The sequence below is a fragment of the Marmota marmota genome, unplaced genomic scaffold, assembly GCF_001458135.2.
Source record: "Marmota marmota marmota unplaced genomic scaffold, marMar, whole genome shotgun sequence".
NCBI classification, from domain to species: Eukaryota; Metazoa; Chordata; class Mammalia; order Rodentia; family Sciuridae; genus Marmota; species Marmota marmota.
Genome location: NW_026000082.1, coordinates 1,591,870 through 1,610,976, shown reverse-complemented (window position 1 = coordinate 1,610,976; position 19,107 = coordinate 1,591,870). Strand labels below are relative to the sequence as shown.

At 32.4% G+C, this 19,107-nt stretch overlaps 1 protein-coding gene across 6 annotated transcripts in view; it reads left to right on the top strand.

Moving 5' to 3' along the window:
- The window catches only part of Lepr (leptin receptor), an 86,754-nt gene that overhangs the window by 36,100 nt on the left and 31,547 nt on the right, over positions 1 to 19,107 (top strand). For all 6 annotated transcript variants that reach the window (XM_048815221.1, XM_048815216.1, XM_015484897.2 and 3 more), the window contains 5 exons: positions 8,248 to 8,456; positions 12,834 to 12,979; positions 14,470 to 14,614; positions 17,295 to 17,585; positions 17,743 to 17,860. In XM_048815221.1, coding sequence (XP_048671178.1) covers positions 8,248 to 8,456; positions 12,834 to 12,979; positions 14,470 to 14,614; positions 17,295 to 17,585; positions 17,743 to 17,860 — 909 coding nt within the window. The remainder of the gene's footprint in view (positions 1 to 8,247; positions 8,457 to 12,833; positions 12,980 to 14,469; positions 14,615 to 17,294; positions 17,586 to 17,742; positions 17,861 to 19,107) is intronic.

Below are 19,107 nucleotides of genomic sequence, written 5' to 3'. Positions count from 1 at the left end.
TTCATTTGACAAATGTTTTTATACCATTTTCACTTTCAATTAAAGTTTATTCATATATGTCAAGGGGTGAAATAAACAGTGGCACTTACGTGTGTGTGTGTGTGTGTGTGTGTGTGTGTGTGTTGGCAAGGCATAAAAGACTTTGTTGCATACAAAACTTTCAAAAATTCTTAAGATTTAGTTCTTTTAATTCAGGTATATCTCTCCTTATTTTATAAAATGGATGATTCTTTTATTCTTATATGTTTTAAAATCACCAAAAATTTTAGAATTTTGTTTAATATCCATGAAGACTTAAAAGTCATTTGGAAAGTAAATGTTCTTAATTCTTTTGTTGACTTGGGCATGTAACGAGGCTAGTTCCAGGTCTTCTTACACAGACTTGGAAGAACTCTCATGTATATGAGAAATATGTAGTGTTTTTCCTCACAGAACAAGTAATGTGAGCATATAATTATTGAAACATTAACATAATTCAGATTACAGTTATTCTTTAGCTGTAGAACTAATGTCTTATTGACCCTAAATAAAAATAGCAGTCAGTGAGATTTGTCTTGCAGTCATAAGGCATGTAATGAGTGTAACGAAATTACACCAAACGTGGAGGCCTAAGACTTTAGTTGAGTTCTAGTTCTGTGCTCTCTCTGGGCCTGTTTCCTAACCTATAAAGCAGACACAGTTACCTTACTGTAGGACCGATAAGGCTGGACACCCGAGGAATTTTCAGGAAGCAGGTTTATTGGCTGCAGCAGTTCAGAGGGGTTAGTACCTAAAAATCTCTGGACCCTGGGTCTAGAACTTCTTTCAGATTTATACTCAGTGGGGTAGTTACTTGACAGTGGGTAGCTACAGAAGTTACTCTTTGTTATATGTTTTAGGTCAGACAGAGGTTCCACAAGTTTTTACCAAGGAAAACAATAACTTTTTTATAGCAAGCTCTCTTGAGAGTCTATCTTACCTTTTGTTTGCAAACCTGGCATTTACAAGAAAGAGGAAGCTTCAAACATATTGAACTCTCGCAGAAATCCTGTTGACCCTATAAAATCTTGCTGACAAGAAGCTTAATTATGATGGGTGGTCCCTGGAGAAGCTTAATTATGGTGGGTCTTTTGTGACCTACTTCAATCTGACAAGGTAGTTTGAAAACTTGGATTAAATAATGTTCCTAGAAGTGTCTCATGTCAATTGTAATAATGAAATTATACTGTATATTGAACAAATTTCTCTATTTTTGTGTCCTTTGTTCATCAAGAATTCCTCAGGAGGGAGTAAAAAATGTTTTGGGACTAAATCTGGGGTGAGCAAAAAATAAATTGTTTTTAATTGGGTACCAGGGATTGAACTAAGGGGCACTTGGCCACTGAGCCACATCCCCAATCCTATTTTGTGTTTTATCTAGAGACCCGGTCTCACTGAGTTTCTTAGTGCCTTGCTTTTGCTGAGGCTGCCTTTGAACTCACAGTCCTCCTGCCTCAGCCTCCCAAGCTGATGGATTACAGGAGTGAGCCACCTCAACTGGCTAAATTTTTTTCTTAAAGGAACAGATAGTAAGTATTTTTGACTTTGTATACCATAATGTCTGTTACAAGTATTTAACTCTGCCCTTGTATACACACAGCCATTGTTACTCTGTAAATGAATTAGCTTGACTACATTTATGGATGCTGAAATTTGAGCTTCATGTCATTTCCACATATCACAACAGATCCTTTTTTTTTTTCTTTTTTAACTTTTGAAAATGTAGGAAACCATTCTTAAGGCTGTACAAAAAAAAAAAAAAAAAACAGGCAGAAGGATGGATTTGGCTTGTGGGGCTATAATTTGCTGACTCCTACCTTAGAACATATAGAAATTAGATTTAGATTAAATTCTTATGATTTCATAATGAAGTTTTCAGTTGCAGTGATTTGGGAAATTTCTGAAAGGAACTGCTGCTTTTTTAAAAAACAAATTATGAATTTCTGTAATGAATGTACGTATAGTATGGATACTACATACAGTCACTATTAAGGGTATATCCTGTCATGCATGATTTTTTGCATATATTATAATTGCTACCCTAGCTCAATGATAGATTGCTTGCCTAGCATGTGCGAGACACTGGGTTCAATCCTCAGCACCGCATATCAATCAATCACTGCCAAAATGAGAAATAAATAAATAGAAAACACAATAGTGTTGGAGAAACTATAGAGTAATCTGATAGTCAGCTATTTTTTTTTTTTTTATAAAAATCCACTGTATTTAGAAAAGGATGACATTGGGGAAACCATCTAAGTAAGATGATATGATTCTAACTTTTTGTCTTATAAAAGAAAAAAATATGACTAGAATTTTCTAATCTTTAAAAATATTAGTGGAAAATATGTGTCTTATTTTGTGTTCAGTTCTGGTTTTGTCTTAAGATCTAGTAGTTCTCCAGTTAGAATGGCAGTCATCAAGAATACAAATACTAACTGCTGATGAGGATGTTGTACACTGATGCACTGTTGGTGGGACTGTAAATAAGTACAATCACTTTGGAATGCATTAGGGAGATTTCTGAAAAGACTAGGAATGGAACCACCATAAGGCCAAGCCATCCCACTCCTCTGTATATATCCAAAAGATCTAAAGTCAGTACATTGTAATGATAGAGTCATTTCAATGTTTATACAGCACAATTCACAATAGCCACGTTAAGGAATCAGCCTAGGTGTCCCTTGTTTTAGATGAACGGAAAAGGAAAATATCAGCCATAAAAAAAGAAACAGGTATATGTCATTTGCTGGTAAATGGATGGAACTGGAGAATATCATCCTAAGTGAAATAAGCCAGATTCAGAAAGTCAAGGGTCAAATGTTTTCTCTCATATGTGGAAGCTAGAGAGAAATAGGGAATTTTTTAAAAAGGGGTTCTCGTGAAAATAGAAGGGGATCAGTAGAGGGAGAGAAAGGGGATTGAGGGAGAAGGAGGAGTGAGGGGAAAGGGGAAGAACTGTGGAATGAAATTGACCAAACTGCTATGTGCATGTATGAATATATCATGATGAATTTCACAATTCCATATATATAATGTACCAGTCAAAAAAAATAAAAGAAGGAAGATCAATAGCATAAAGGAAGGGATCGGGGGAAGGAAAAGAGGAGGGAAGCAGGGGAATTGAAATGGAGCAAATTATGTTATATGTATTTTTGAATATGTCAGAGTGAACTTCACAATTATGTATAATTATATTGCATGAATAAATAAATATATAGGGGAGTTTTTTGTCAAAGAAGAACATACCTTGAAGACATGTTTCTGACTTAAAATACCACAATTTATTCAATTTGTTTATACTTTTTTGTTAAAACTTGTAATATTTGAAAAACATGTAGAAGACTTTTTTAAAAAATTGTATTTACTGGCTTTATTTAAAAGTGCAAATAAAATTGAAAGCACTAAGTCATGCTGATTCAAAACAATATTTCATGGGTGTGTAGCAATTAAAAAATTTTAAGGGGCTGGGGTTGTGGCTCAGTGGTAGAGCACTAGCCTAGCATGTGCAAGGCCTTGGGTTTGATCTTCGGCACCACATAAAAATAAATAAATAAAATAAAAGTATTGTGTCCAACTACAACTAAAAAATAAATATTTAAAAAAATTTATAAATACTTAAGTAGATATTTTCTGATTGTTACAACTACCTTGTAAAGCTAGATGGTGCATTTTTCTTTTTTATACTGATTAAGAAAACTGAGGTTCACAATATTAAGGTACTTGTCTGTGATCTTATGGTCAATAAGCAAACAGAAGTACTTGATTTTAGATTTCAGTGTTAATTTAGTGTTCTTTCTGATTTAGTCTATATCCTTTCTACTGTAACCAGTAGACTTCCTTGCACATCAAAGCTCTGTAAATATTGTTTCCTAATTGATTTTTAAGTAATAGATTATTAATAATTTTCATCTCAGAAAACTTGAAAATCTGTCATCATTGAAAACAGTACTAGTGGGATGTGTGTAAGATTAGGGTTCATTTCTTCATGCTTTATTTACATCTGAATGCTATCTCTGTTAGTTAAAACTATTTCTAAAGCAACTCTTTTCTAGCTGAATTTTTAATTTTTACGTTTATCATTAATAGTTCTTTCCTTCCAATGTTTCTGAAGGCAGTGATCATCCCTAAATATCAATACTCTCTCTCTATCTATGAGCTCTTTAAAAAGCAGAGTGGTTTGAATATAAGGCAGTAGCTATTTAAGGACAGAATGGGGTCACTCAGGTGAAATGGGGAATGTGAGGCACTGTTACTCCCATGAATACTCCCACTCCTAAATCATCTCATTTACACCAAGGCTTAAACTCCCTAAGGGACAAGTCATATTAAAACAAAATCTAATAAATGAGAAAGAATAACTTCTGTCTGTTGCATGCTGTTATTCATTATCCTCTCAATTAGGTAATCTTATTCAACTAATTACGGTTTTTTAAGGCTAACCTACTAATTTGAATATTTATAATGATAAAATATTGCTTACAAAGATTTTCCTGAATTTTCTTTCTTTCCATTTTTGTAAATGGCTTTACTAGTATATTATTGATATTTATAAATAATACATAAAGATTACATTTAATAAGTTTTGATAGATGAAATCACTCATAAAACCATCACTTTAATAAAGAAAATGAATATATTTCTTTTTGCCTCTTTGTAATCCCACCCTCTTACTCCTATCCTTCCCCTTTCAACTACCACCACCACTAGGGAATGGCTGTTGTGATACCTGTCACTGTTACATTATGTTTTTTAGAATTTTATATAAATGCAATTATGTACTTTTGCATGATGTGATTATTCTGAAATTCCTTAATGTATATATCAATATTTTATTGCTGAGTATCTTTCCATTTTATGGATTTACAGCACAAGTTCTTTTTTATCTCTTTCCTTTTTTACAGATATTTGAATTGTTTACTGTTTTGGGCTATTACAAATAAAGCTGCTATACATCTCTGAATTGATATGTACTTTCAGTTTTCTTGACAGGAATATTTGAGAGTGGAATGGTACATTCATGTGTCAGGTGTATGTTTAGCAATTTAAGAAATTGCCAAAGTGTTTTCAAAAGTTGGATCAATTTTACTTTCCCAACTGCAGTGCTTTAGAGTTCCAATTTCTCCATATCATTGGCAATACTTGGCATGGTTAATCTTTTTTACTTTTAGTCATTCTAATGTGTGGATAGTGATATCTCATTGTGAGTTTAGCTTATATTTCTTAAATGACTAACGACTTTGAGCATTTTTTCATGTACTTGTCATTCCTATAATTTCTATGGTAAAGTGACTAATTGAGATCTTTGCCTGTTTCTTAACTGGGTTGTTTGCTTTATTGTTGTTGAGTTTTGAATATTATTCATATCTTATGGATACAGACCTTTAATTAGATAAATGATTAGCAAATACATTTTCTTTATCTATGGCTTTTCTTAGTTCCATTCATAGTGCCTTTCAAAGAACAGGTTTGAATTTTGATACAGCCTCTTTATTAATTCAATCCTTTAGCATTATGTTTTTGGTATTATATATAAGAAATTTTTAACTAATTCAATGCCAAAAATTTTTTTCGATATTTTTATCTAGAAGTTTCATAGCTTTAGATTTTTCATTTAGGTTCATGATTAATTTGAAATTAATTTTTGTATCTGATGTGAGGTATTGATCGAAGTTATTTCTCTTCCTCCTCCACCTTTTTTGAATATAGATATCCCTTTATCTTGGGACAATTTATTACAAAGATTATCCACTCTCCATAGAGGTACTTTTTCTAACTTTGTAAAAAAATCTATTGTCCATATATATATTTGTCTGTTTCTGGATTCTATTCTGTTTCATTCATCTCTTTTCCATTTTTACACAAATACCCCATGGGCCTTATTATTATAGTTTTATGATATGTCTTAAATAAGGTGGTATTATTCCTCAAATATATTATTCCATTTCAAAGTTGTTTTGGCTATTCTAGATCCTTTGTATTTCCATATGCATTGCAAAATCATATTGTCAATTTATATAAAAAGTCTGCTGGGATTTGGATTTGCATTGCATTGAATCTATAGATGAATTTCAGTAATGTTGACATTTTAGCATTATTAGGTCTTCAATCTGTGAGCACAGTATCTCTCATTTTAGTTGTAATAATTTCTATCGAAATATTTTGTAGTTTTCAGTGCATAGATCCTAAGCATCTTTTAGCAAATATATTCCCTAAGTATTTCTATTTTTGATGTATTGCAAATGGTATTTTAAAACAATTTCAATTCCATTAGTTTTCAAATATGAATTCAGTGGCATAAAATTGCTCAAAATATTCCTTTATTATTAATACCCGTGGTCTATGTAGTGATGCTATCTCTCTCATTTTTCATAGTGTTAGTTTGTGTCTTCTAGTGTTTTTCCTCTTCAGTCTGGCTAAAGGTTTATCAGTTTTATTGATCTTCTTAATCAGCTTTTAGGTTTCTCGATCTTTGTTTATTTTTTGTTTGTTTGTTTTCTGTTTCATTATATTCTATCTCAAGATTAAGTAAGGTAGAAACTAAAGTAATCGTTTCATTGAGACCTTCATTTTTTAAAATTTAAGCATTGAATCCACATTTTTGCATATCGTTTATAGGTGTATTGTAGTTATACATAATAGTTCCCATTTTTAGTGTTAAAAATTTCCCTGGAATTATTATTCTAAGCAACACACCATAGTTTTTTTTTAATATCTTGTGTGTTCCATTTTTAATTATTTAAATGAAAATTTCTTCTTTGATCTATGGGTTATTTTGTAGTTTGTTTTCAAATATTTAAGGCCTTTCCAAATATTTTTGTTATTGAATTCTGTTATTAATTCTATTTTAATGTGACATTTGAATGTTTTAAAAATTTATTGGGACTTGTTTTATGTTCTAGAATGTGGTCTGCCTTGGTAAATATTAGGTATGCTCTTGAAAAGTATGTGTACCTGTTCTTGAAATGTCTGCTGCGTCAAGTTGATTGATAGTGTTGCTCAAGTTTTTGTCTTTAATGACTTCTGTCTACTTGAGAGAAGGGTTGAAATTCTGTCAATAATTGTCTATTAGTCTTTTTTTTCCCTGTGGTTCTACTAACCTTTTGCTTCATGTGTGTTTTGGATTGTTAGCTCCTTTTGGTAATTGACCCCTATGTCCTTATGAAATGACCTTCTTGACCATGCTGATATTCATTGCTTTAGCTGCTTTATCTTACATTGATGAGGGCATTCCAACTTGCTTTTGACTAATCTTATAATAGTATAGCTTTTTCACCTGTTTCCTGTTGCTTATTTGTGTTTTGTAATTCAATTTGATTTCTTGTTGGCCTCACTCTTTCATCCAGTTTGATAATCATTACCTTTAAGTGGGATATTCATTTCTGAGTTCTATTCCATTTATATTTAGTGTGATTATGGAGATGTTAGACTTAAGTCTTTTCATATATCATTTATTCTTTGTTCCTTTCCCCCTTTTTACTCCATCTTTTGGATTGATATTATTTTATGATTCTACTTTATCTCCTTTGTTTCTTCTTAGCTTTAGCTTCTTGATTTGTTATCTTAGGATTTATAATATATGTCTTAGCTTATTGTAGTCTAAGTGATATATTACTAGATATAGCATGCCACTTTATACATAGTATAAAAACATCACAATTTATACTTATATTTCTCCTCTTCCTTACTTGGTATTAATTTCATATACTTCACTTCTGCCTGTGTATAAACCCCACACTACATGGCTGCTATTTTTACTTTGAACATCTAATAAATAATTATTCTTTTAGTGAAATTTTATTTCTTCATGTGAAATCAGATTTCCATCTCTATCATTTTCTTTTTGCCAGAGGACTGACTTTAATACTTTTTCCCTCATGCATATCTGGTGATTATGGATTCTTTAAGCTTTGGGATATCTAAAGGAAGCCTTTCACTTAATATTTATTTTGAAAAATATTTTTGCTGGGTTTAGGATTTTAGGATTGCAGCATTTCTTTCCTTTTGGTACTTCACTGTTGCTGCACTATCTTCTTATTTATGTTACTTCTGACAATCAGCTGTAATCCTTATCTTTGTTTTTCTGATATAATGTATTTTTTTTAAATTTAGAAACTCTGAACTTGGCATCAGTAATAGCTTACCTCAATGGATTTGATGTCCTCCTTTTAAAAACTATCCAGTTCTTTCACATCCATGTTAATTTTTAGCCCTTATATTTTACTGTAGGCCTGAAGTGATAGAAGATTTGCCACTGGCCACCCAGAGAGGCAGTTTTCAGATTGTCCAGTGCAACTGCAGTGCTCAAGAATGTTGTGAATGTCATGTGCCTATACCAACAGCCAAACTCAACTACACTCTTCTTATGTATTTGAAAATCGCATCTGGTGGAGTAACTTTTCAGTCACCCCTAATGTCAGTTCAGCCCATAAATGTTGGTAAGTCCTGCATTAAAATGATAACAAACCTCAACATCAATTATACAGTAAGGTTACAGATTGCTTAAAAGATTTTTCACTGGGGCTGGAGTTGTGGCTCAGCGGTAGAGTGCTTGCCTAGTGCCTGTGAGGTGCTGGGTTTAAGCCTCAGCACCACATAAAAATAAATAAATAAAATAAGGGTATTGTGTCCAACTACAACTAAAAAATAAAAATTTAAAAAAGATTTTTCACTGGCTTATATCTTTTTGACCAACACTGTAAGTTATGGTAAATGTAATAGTAGGATATATTATGATCATCTTCTAGACTGAGATAATAGTATTTTCATTTAAATTCTTTTAAAAAAGCACTTTGATTCCTTTAAATCCTAGATCTAATGGATATGTATTATTTGATTATCACTTTTTCATATCTCAGATAACTAATTCTGAAAATTATTACAAGTATATTTCTGCCTGAGTTTACTTCTTCAATGAATATTTCTTAGAAATCATGTTTGTCATGGACTGTTCAAGGGGCTGGAAAAACAGTTGAGAACAAGAGAAAATTCCTGTCTCATAGAACAGGGGCACATGGTGATTCCTGTCTAATAGAACAGGTAACAAATGATAAAAAGGTGAACAAGTGAGCAATTTATCACACAAAGCTTATTATAAGAAAACCTCAAATAATAGATGGTGCCCTTTTTACTTAGTGCAAAGATCCCCAAACCTCTTTTGGTCAATTTAAATATACAATTACAAACATGAATAGTAGAAACAAATGGTAGCTAAAAGTATTTGTTAACTCAGTTTTGCATATACAAGTTAAGCTATCTTATATATTATATATATTTCAGCAGTGTTGCTAGTTTCTTTTTTTCTTTTTTTTTTAAAGAGAGAGAGAGAGAGAGAGAGAGAATTTTTTAATATTTATTTTTTAGTTTTCGGCAGACACAACATCTTTGTTTGTATGTGGTGCTGAGGATCAAACCCGGGCCGCACGCATGCCAGGCGAGCGCGCTGCTACCGCTTGAGCCACATCCCCAGCCCGCTAGTTTCCATTTATATTTCCTGAAATAATTATATGCAACTGTACATCCATCTTTTCACCATTGAGTTTTACATAACTGGTGTCACTTTTCTGATTATTTGTCACAATTTTACTTCTTTTTTAAGTCTCTTAAGATATACCACTTTTTGAGTCTGTGCATATTTTTTTTAACATTAGGATTTTCAAATAATTTGTTCTCTAAGGATATATTTGTGATCTTTCCAATATATTTATAGTGATATCCAAGCAATTCAATTGTGAAGTTACACCAGAGAAAAAAAATTTAAAAAAACATTGTTAATATTATCTTCTTTTATCTTTAAAAACTAATTTCCACATGGTGATTTTTACAAATATTTAAGCTAGTATTGCTTTTAATTAATTTTAATTTTTTAAAGTACTAAACTGCTACGATAAATTAACAAGAACTTGAAAACTTTCTTAATTTTGTCTTTATGTGGAGATAATTTAGGAAAAAAATATTTTCTTATATTGGGCATATATAATAATATCTGAAAATTGTAAATACTTTGAAAGAAATAAAACAAGTGGTATAATGGAGTGTCGGGGGTAGATGCAATTATTTCTGCTATGGAGATCAAAGAAAACTTCCTTTAGAGCATAGTACTTAAACTGATGAAGAAAACACAACTGTATAAAAATTCAGGAAAAAAGGTACTCCAAGCAGGAATAACACATCTACAGAGTCCCTGAGATGGAATGAATTTGGCAATTTGAAGAACAAAAGAGAAGGTTTTTGTCTTAGAGTGAATGAGATTCAGAAATATTAGGTGGAGTTCAGAGTTGTCTCGGTTGAGAGCATATCAGAGGCCAGGGTTATAGAGTTTGGATTTTTTTCCAATCACAGGGGAAGCTTTTGAATTAGAGAACTGATATGATCAGATGTACGCTTGTGTGTTTGAAATTTACTCTACATTGTATAGAATGAAACTGATAAGGAAGGAAATGAAGGATAGTTGGAAGAATGGAAGGAGTCGCCCAGAGAAGGCCAATTTGTTTAGGGTTGTAACAGTGGAGAAGTAAAGAACTGATGAGATATGGATTTATTTGGAAAATGCTGCTGACTGGACTCTCTAGTGGATTGAGTTACAGGGTGTGAAAGATAGAGTGGAATGAAGGATAAACCTTAGACTTGGACCTGAGCATCCAAGGAAAAGTATTACCAGATACCAAGGGGAAACTGAGGCTTAGATGTATGTGCAGAAATCCAGAGCTTTATTTGGGACACATTGTGCTTGAGATCCCTGTTAGAAACCCAAGAGATGTTGAGTAGGCCATTGGGTATGTGATTTTAAAGTTCTAGGGAGATACATACTTGGGAGTTGTTAGCTGTTAGGGTCTGTAAACAAGTCAGGATGGCGCCTGGCATTTTGCCCGAGGGAGTGGTTTGTGAAGTAACGCCAGCGAGCCATTAAGTGTGGAGATTCCTTATTGGTTGACTGCTGTATCTAGTTTATGTTAATTAAGATAAGCTGTGTGTAATATATATATATATATATATATATATCTCCCTCCGGTCCTACAATAAACGGCTCCCACTCCAGCTGTATCAATCTACACAAGTTCCTCGTCACCCCCTGGCTATTTTGCCCAGCCAGCTGGGCTGCGGCAGTTAGCATATAGGATTGTATGATATCACTCATTTAGAATTCAGGAAGAGAAGGACTTAGGGGTGATCTGTAAGAATGAAGGAATAAAAGAGTGTGTTGTCCTGGAAAAATGTATTTCAAGCAGAAGGGAGTAAGCAGCAGTGTGGAACATGGCTGAGAGGCAGAGGAAGGCAAATTGGTAATTTTCATTAGATTTGGTAAAGAGCAGATTCAGTAAGTTGATGAGCAGGGTTTGACTGGAGTAGGTAGGTAGAGGATGGCATGCAGAATAGAGAGTGAGCCATGCCAATTCTGAGGAACGTTGTTCAGGAAGAAGCAGTTAGGTGTGAGTAAATCTGAAACTAGGCATATAGGGGATTCAGGGAAAATTTATTTTTGTACTTCTATTACTGATGCACGTTAGTATATTGATAAGAAATGTATAGTAGTTATAATTTTATGATTTAACTTTGCTTTGTTTTAGGTCATGGAAACACAGTAAAATTCATCTATTGCTTACCAGACATTATGTTTTGTTTATCCCTGCTTTAAAGTAACTTCAATTTATAATATGACCCATTAAATAAAATCTTATCAATTTGACTGAAGAAGAAAACTACGTCTAAATTCCTGAAAATGTGGAATGTGAAAATATCTCTTATGCCACTTTAATTATGAGAATGAAATTCCAACCAGTTAATGTTTCAGTGGCATGATGATTTCTATGTTATGAGTAATTCCTATTAATTGCAAAATATTGCAAATATAGGTGTGCACAGAAGAAAATTCATATTTATTTTCTACCATTTTGATCATCTTCTGGTTTTTAATATATATTTGTATATATACTTTTTATTTATTAACTTCAACAAATCAAGAATCCAAGTATAAGACAGACTTTTAAAACTTAGTAACAATAAACATTTTCAATATTCTGCAAGAAGATTGGCTGTATAGATTTACGGTTGAACAATAATTTATTTGAGCAATTCTTTATTGAAATACATTTAATTTCTACAAATATTATAAAGGCTTTATTGTTTAAAACAACATACACACATATATAGACACACACACACACACACACACACACACTCTTAAATCAATACGTACATATCCATAAACATGCTCACATACATTTTAATTCACAAATACCTTATAAAACTCTATTAAGCTTAGAAACTTCATCTCTATTTCTGGTGACAACCAGGGTGGATGGTAAATTTATTGTGTGGTAATATTCATACTGTGGGTTATTTTAACAGGTGTGTTTGTATTGTGATTTTGAATGAATAGATATGCCGAATTTTGTATGATTTATCCATTTTTCAAATAGCATTCTGTAAAGCGCTTTTCCCCCTTGATATTCACTAAAACAAGCAAGGTGGGGATTGGGAAAAGACTTCAAATAAGTTTAAGAAATACTGAGTTAAATAAAGTTTAGCAGGCTTTTTATACAGGAAATCACATTTATCAAAATAATCTCATTTACCAATTTATAGTCTTTACCACTTAGGGGGAAGGAAGTGAAGATATGTGGATTGCTATGATAAGGTACAAAGAATAAGCCCAATATCATAACTTTGTTTTGGTTTGTAATTAGCCCTGAGTGAAGTTACCTTTTAAGTAGTTAAAAGGCAGGATATGCTTAAAATTCATGTTGACTTCATTTTATTCAGATAGTGGTTATCATGAAAATTGCTTGACTTAAAGTATTCTCTTTTTTTTTAAGTGAAGCCTGATCCACCATTAGATGTGCATATGGAAATCACAGATGATGGAGATTTAGAGGTTTCTTGGCACAGCCCAACATTGGTACCGTTTCCACTTCAATATCAAGTGAAATATTCAGAAAATTCTACGACAGTTACAAGGGAAGTAAGTATATTTCAGTAAATAATATGAAAACTTGAGTTGCTAAAGACTAAAGACTGCCCCAAATCCCATAAAAATTATCCTCTGTGTGTTAATATACGTGCTCCTTTTTAGAGCAAAATGAATTATTATTGAATGAATTATAATTTCGTTATAATTAATAAATACACATACACACATGCACGAGGCCACAGGAACTCCATTTGTAGAAACTTTAATTCATAATTATAACTGTTTTTCAACTACAGACTATTTTTTTACAACTCATCGTTTTAGTATTGCTTAATATATTCATTTACACATTAATATATTGATTTTACTGTGAAGTGTGTCAAAACCTTCTTTATTCATTAAATATTTATTGAGTACCTATTTGGTGCTAGGAGCTGTTCTATGTGCATCGGGAAATGTTGAGATACTAGAACAAGATAAGAAGAATTTGGGGTACTGGTGGGAAACAAAGGTTGTAATAGTAAATGTAGGTTGGTAGGCCACATTGAGAAGGTGACATTTGCAGTGGATTTGAAGGAGATGGCCAGGTGTCTGACAGAATTAGGTTCCAAGCAGAGAGAGCAGCAATGCAGAGGAGGCCACTGTGGCTGGAGAAGTTAGCCCCAGTAGTGGTGGACAGTATCAGTAGGGTAAAGAAGGAAGAGCTTATAAATAGCTTCTTGGGACATGTGACTGGTTTTGCTATTACTTCATGAAACTGTCATATAATTCAGAAGTAAACACCAGTCTTTTTAGATCTGGGCTAATTTTTTTAAGGTTTTATTTTCACAAAAAGAAGGTTGGTAATACTGTGTCATATATGGGAAAAAGTAGAGTTAAGGTGTCTGTGGTTTTCTGCTCTCTCATCTGTAGAGATAATAGGATTTTAACTATGGGCAATTTGATATTGTTTCATGCATTGCTGATGCTTTTCATCATTTTTAGTCTATGACTTCCACGGTCTTAAGAGGCCAGAGAGTTTAATAACTTTGGAGAACATTATTGGAAAACTGAATTTATTCACCAGATCATTTTTAGCCAAAGGTTGTTTAGTGCAGGGATTGTCTCAGATGTTTTACTCTGGTTTATAAACTATATTTTGACTCATGAACTGTAGATTATTCTCAGACTCAGGTCCTTAAAAATTACTCATGCTCTCCTTCCACGCAGATGTCCTCTAGGAACCCTCGTAGCTCTCTCTCCTCCCCTGCACATCATTTTCTATCAGATGTGTTATAGATGGCTGCAGTGGCTTGATTTTAGCTTCATTCCTCAAAATTCTAAAAGTCACATTCATTATATTTTTTAACACATGGGCTATCTAAAATTATATTAAATAATGTACTAACATTTGTTATTTGGTCACTGATTGCTCTTTTAATCACATTGTTATCAATTAACTACTCTGCAAGACTTTAATTCTTTGAAATTTGTTGAGATCACTTTTGGTAAAGGTTTCATATTAATTTGATGCTCTGATGTTTTAAAATAATACTTAACAGGCTGATGAGATTGTCTCAACTACATCCTTTCTAATATATGGTGTGCTTCCTGGGTCCTTGTATGAGGTTCAGGTGAGGGGCAAGAGACTGGATGGCCCTGGAATCTGGGGTGACTGGAGTACCCCTCACATCTTTATCACACAAGGTAGGTTTTGTGATAGCTTCTGTTGAGAGGGAAGTATACTTCTCAATTTGCCTATGGTACATTGTCAGCAGGTTATGTTTTATGACTCTAAAACAAAAGCGGGGGCACAATATTTTCTTTAAATTTAGAATAGGCTAATTTGTTAATTAAAATCGTGTCAGAGTTCCTGTGTTTATATGCTTCCATAGCAGCATCTTGTTGAATTGCTTTTTATTAGAAGTTAATATAAAATCCCAAATTAACAAATTCAGAACATCATTCCATTAGTAATTCTTTAATTTATGTTTGAAAACCAAGTATATATTTATTTGATATAAATTTGAAATATTAAAATTTTAATATTATATTCCATGTAACAGGTGAATTCTTGTCACTCCAAATGCTTGATTTTACAGTTTTCAATATATATTTTTTTATTGTTTCAAGGATTTACTTATTTATTTATTTCATAGTGCTGGGGATTGAACCCTGAATCTTGTGCATGGTTGGCAAGTACTCTACCACAGTTACATTCCCAGTCCCTGAATTTATTTTTATCATGAGAAAAACTGCACTTTATTATAACTTCTTCATGAAGATGATGGATGTAGATACATAGGAGTTGTGGCATAGTCCTAGCCCTGTCACATGCTAAGTTGTGATTATAGGAAAAGACTTACTGGCCCTTTGGTTGTCTGATCTATTTGAAGGGATTTTTTCCTTATTCTGATTTTTTCCTTATACTTATTCCTTATTCTTAATTATGAATATGGAATATGGAATTATAAATTTGGAAATAACAAGTACCATTTAAATATTAAGCAAATATTCAAGTCATTTAATGTGACGAGTTTATTTATTGATTACTTACTACTTAAAAAGTATTAATTAGTCAGAAAGCAAGTAGTATTGCTGGTTTACTGTAATTATGTAATTATATGATGGTATGTAAATCTTAAATAAAATCTTAAATATATAACCAGGTTCAGATTTCCCTGTTGAAAAATAACCACAGTTGACAGGTATGAGGTATGCTTCCTGTATTTCAGGCAAGTGTGCAGTTAGTGAAAGATAGACTATTCCTAATCAAGGAATTCTTATGGTTTCATTCATATATATATATGTATATATATATATACATATATATATATATGTATGTATTTATATACATACACACATATGTATATATGTAAAATCTTATGGATTCTTATATAAATACACATACACATATAACAAGTACTATTATTTCTGTTTTGTATATGAGATTGAGATTTGGAGAAGTAATTTGTAAAAAAAAAAGTTTACACAGTTAGTGGTAGGACTTGCTGTCTAAGTCCAATGTCCATTGCAAACATACTACAAGGCAGATTAGTGCACCACCTATAATTATAATTATGTAAGATTTCCAGTGACACCAAAAATTGGTACTCAAACCTATTAAGCAAAATTATGTAAAACATCATTTCCTTTGCAGTATGTGGGAAATGAAGTTTTAGAGTTGCATGGAGTTTTTTGTTTGTTTCTTTGCTGAATTGTCTTTGCAGCAGTGTCTACTTTCATAGCAATTAATGATAGTTGCGCTTTGTCCTCTGAATGGTATACAACACCACAACAGGTTTCTCCAAACTTGGGAACTTTCTATTCTTTGTATAGAGAATTCTTCTTGCTTAAGTCAAAGTTCTTAATATTATTGGATTGTCTTTCATTGATAACAGCATTGATATTGACCTATGATATTGACCTATGATATTGTCATAAATTTATGTACCGTGAACTAATATGAGCACCTCATTTCCAATTTGGATTTTATCATTTTTTTGAACAGAGATTGCCTGATATAGTCCTGTCATAACAAACAATATGAATTATTATTACCTTTAAAGTTCCTTTTATTCATTGATACAATTGTACCTACGAAGTGTACAGTTAATGAAGGATTGACTATTCCTAATCAAGGAATTCTTAGAAATTCTCTTGAAAGGAATTGGCAGGGTTTACTCTCTATAGCTGTTGGAAGGTTTTAGCTTTTAGAGGAAAACCTAGATCTTTTACCAGAACTGACCAAACCTTAGAATATTGCAATTAGGTTATGATATGAACCGAAAACAACTTTATTAAAAGCATTTTTGATGTTACCAAAGAAGAGAAGAAATAGACATTATGCAATTTTCACATTTCACTGTTGGCAGCTTTTATAATGGGATACAGACAATATTTTCCTCTTAAAGAAAAATAGATACATTTGCTCCAAGACTTAAAAACCTATTTTCTGAAAAAAACACCTATTCAAATAACTGTGTCTGAAATTTTTTAATTCATGATTGATATTATTTTGAGTAATTCATAATTTTAATATTTATCAGAATTCATCTTTTAATAAAAGTTCATTCATGTAGATCTTGCAAAGCTACTGCTGCAAGTGACTGTTACTAAAACATACTTTGCATTGAATAAGCCTCTGTGTTTAGAAGACAGCGGAGACATTCCTGGCAGCTTGATTCACTTGAGAGCAGGAGTTCTTGAGACACTGAATAGCTGCCATGAACAGGCATTTAGAGTCTTCCAGCTCTTAGAATACTGGTTTTATTTTTGTCAGTGTATTCCTGGAATGTGTTGTGAATCCTTTTTACAAGATGTATGTCGCTTCCATGATGTTTTCTGTCTTCATCTGAGCTCCTCTCTTTCTTTTCTTTCGTTACAGATGTCATATACTTTCCCCCTAAAATTCTGACAAGTGTTGGGTCTAACGTTTCTTTTCACTGCATTTATAAAAATGGAAACAAGATTGTTTCCTCAAAAAAGATTGTTTGGTGGATGAATTTGGCTGAGAAAATTCCTCAAAGCCAGTATCAGGTTGTGAGCGACCATGTTAGCAAAGTTACTTTTCCCAACTTGAAAGCAACCAAGCCTCGAGGGAAGTTTACCTACGATGCAGTGTACTGCTGCAATGAACATGAATGCCACCATCGTTATGCTGAATTATATGTGATTGGTAAGAATTCTGAGGTTTTGTTCATTTAGTTCCACTAGACACATTTTTATTATGGACCCTATATCAGTGGCCTATTAAAGATGTTAGGACAATTTTTTTTTCATTTAAAGTTCTGGTGTTTTTGCTTTATATTAATATTTTAATGTGTTTTAAATAGATGTCAATATCAATATATCATGTGAAACTGATGGGTACTTAACTAAAATGACTTGCAGATGGCCAGCCAATATAGTCCAGTCACTTGTGGGAAGTACTCTGCACTTGAGGTATCACAGGTATGTGTTATTTTTGCCGCTTTATTTTTCTGTGCGTATGGTGAAATAAAAATAAAAATTTTCCATAGAAATACCACAGATAGAGGCTGGGATTGTGGCTCAGTGGTTGAACACTTGCCTAGTACATATGAGACATTGGGTTTTATCCTCAGCATCACATAAAATAATAAATAAAACAAAGATATTGTGTCTGTCTATAATTAAAATTTAAACAATAATAGGAAATACCACTGATAATAGTACTCTTGTAGATTTTCTTCCTGAAAGCAGAAGGTAGAATATAATTAGTGGGGAAATTTTTGAGGGATTAAATAAGTTGATAATTCTTGAAAAACATTTATACCTGAGGTTTAAAAATTTGTAACTTTTTTTTACTTCAGATTTCTTATCTAACAACTGGTTTTCTTTCCATGTTTTTTTATTGGTGCATTATAGTTACTTACAACCAGTTTTCTAAAATCGCATTTTAACTCTTGAATGATATTCAGGAAAAAATAGTTTATATACAATTTAATTTGACCTAGAAAATTGACTAGAGTAGAAGAATGTGGAGGATTAAAAATGTTTATCATTTGGCTGAAGATTAATATTTTAGAAAAAAGAGGCAGACACAAAATATTCTAATAGACAATATGAATGTTTTTTAGAATTGGATGATATTTTAGGAAATATGTTAATGAAGAGTAAAATGTTCTAGTAAAGAGAAATGTGTGCCTGCTTTTTACCTTTCTTTGTTTTAAATACAATTTGAGAAATCAAATTGTGAAGGAACCATTATAGTCATTTCTGTAACCCCCTGCATTACTGGGCACAAAAATCAACCCAAAAATCTAATTAATTCTGAGTTATGGTTAGCATATAGTCATTGATAGTTGTAATGGGGACTGTGATGTCAGTTCCTTTATTTGCTCAAGACCATGCAGATGAAGAGGAATAAATGTGAGATTCTTGATTTGTACCCACATGAAGATCACACGATATGTTACCTTGGGATGCACATGGCTACTCATCTCAGAAGCTGTTTGCTGTTTCAAGCACAGTCACACAGTTTGACACCATAGAAGATATTCATTAAGAAATTTCTAGTCCCATCTTGCTGTAAAAATGAAGTTATTAGAGAATTTTAGTTGCTATGGGGGGAAAACACACTCCTCTTGAAAAATAAAAGAATGCATTTTAAAAAAACAATTTAAGACATATTCTTACAGTATTCCCCTTGTCTCTATAAAGCATTTTATCTAGAATGA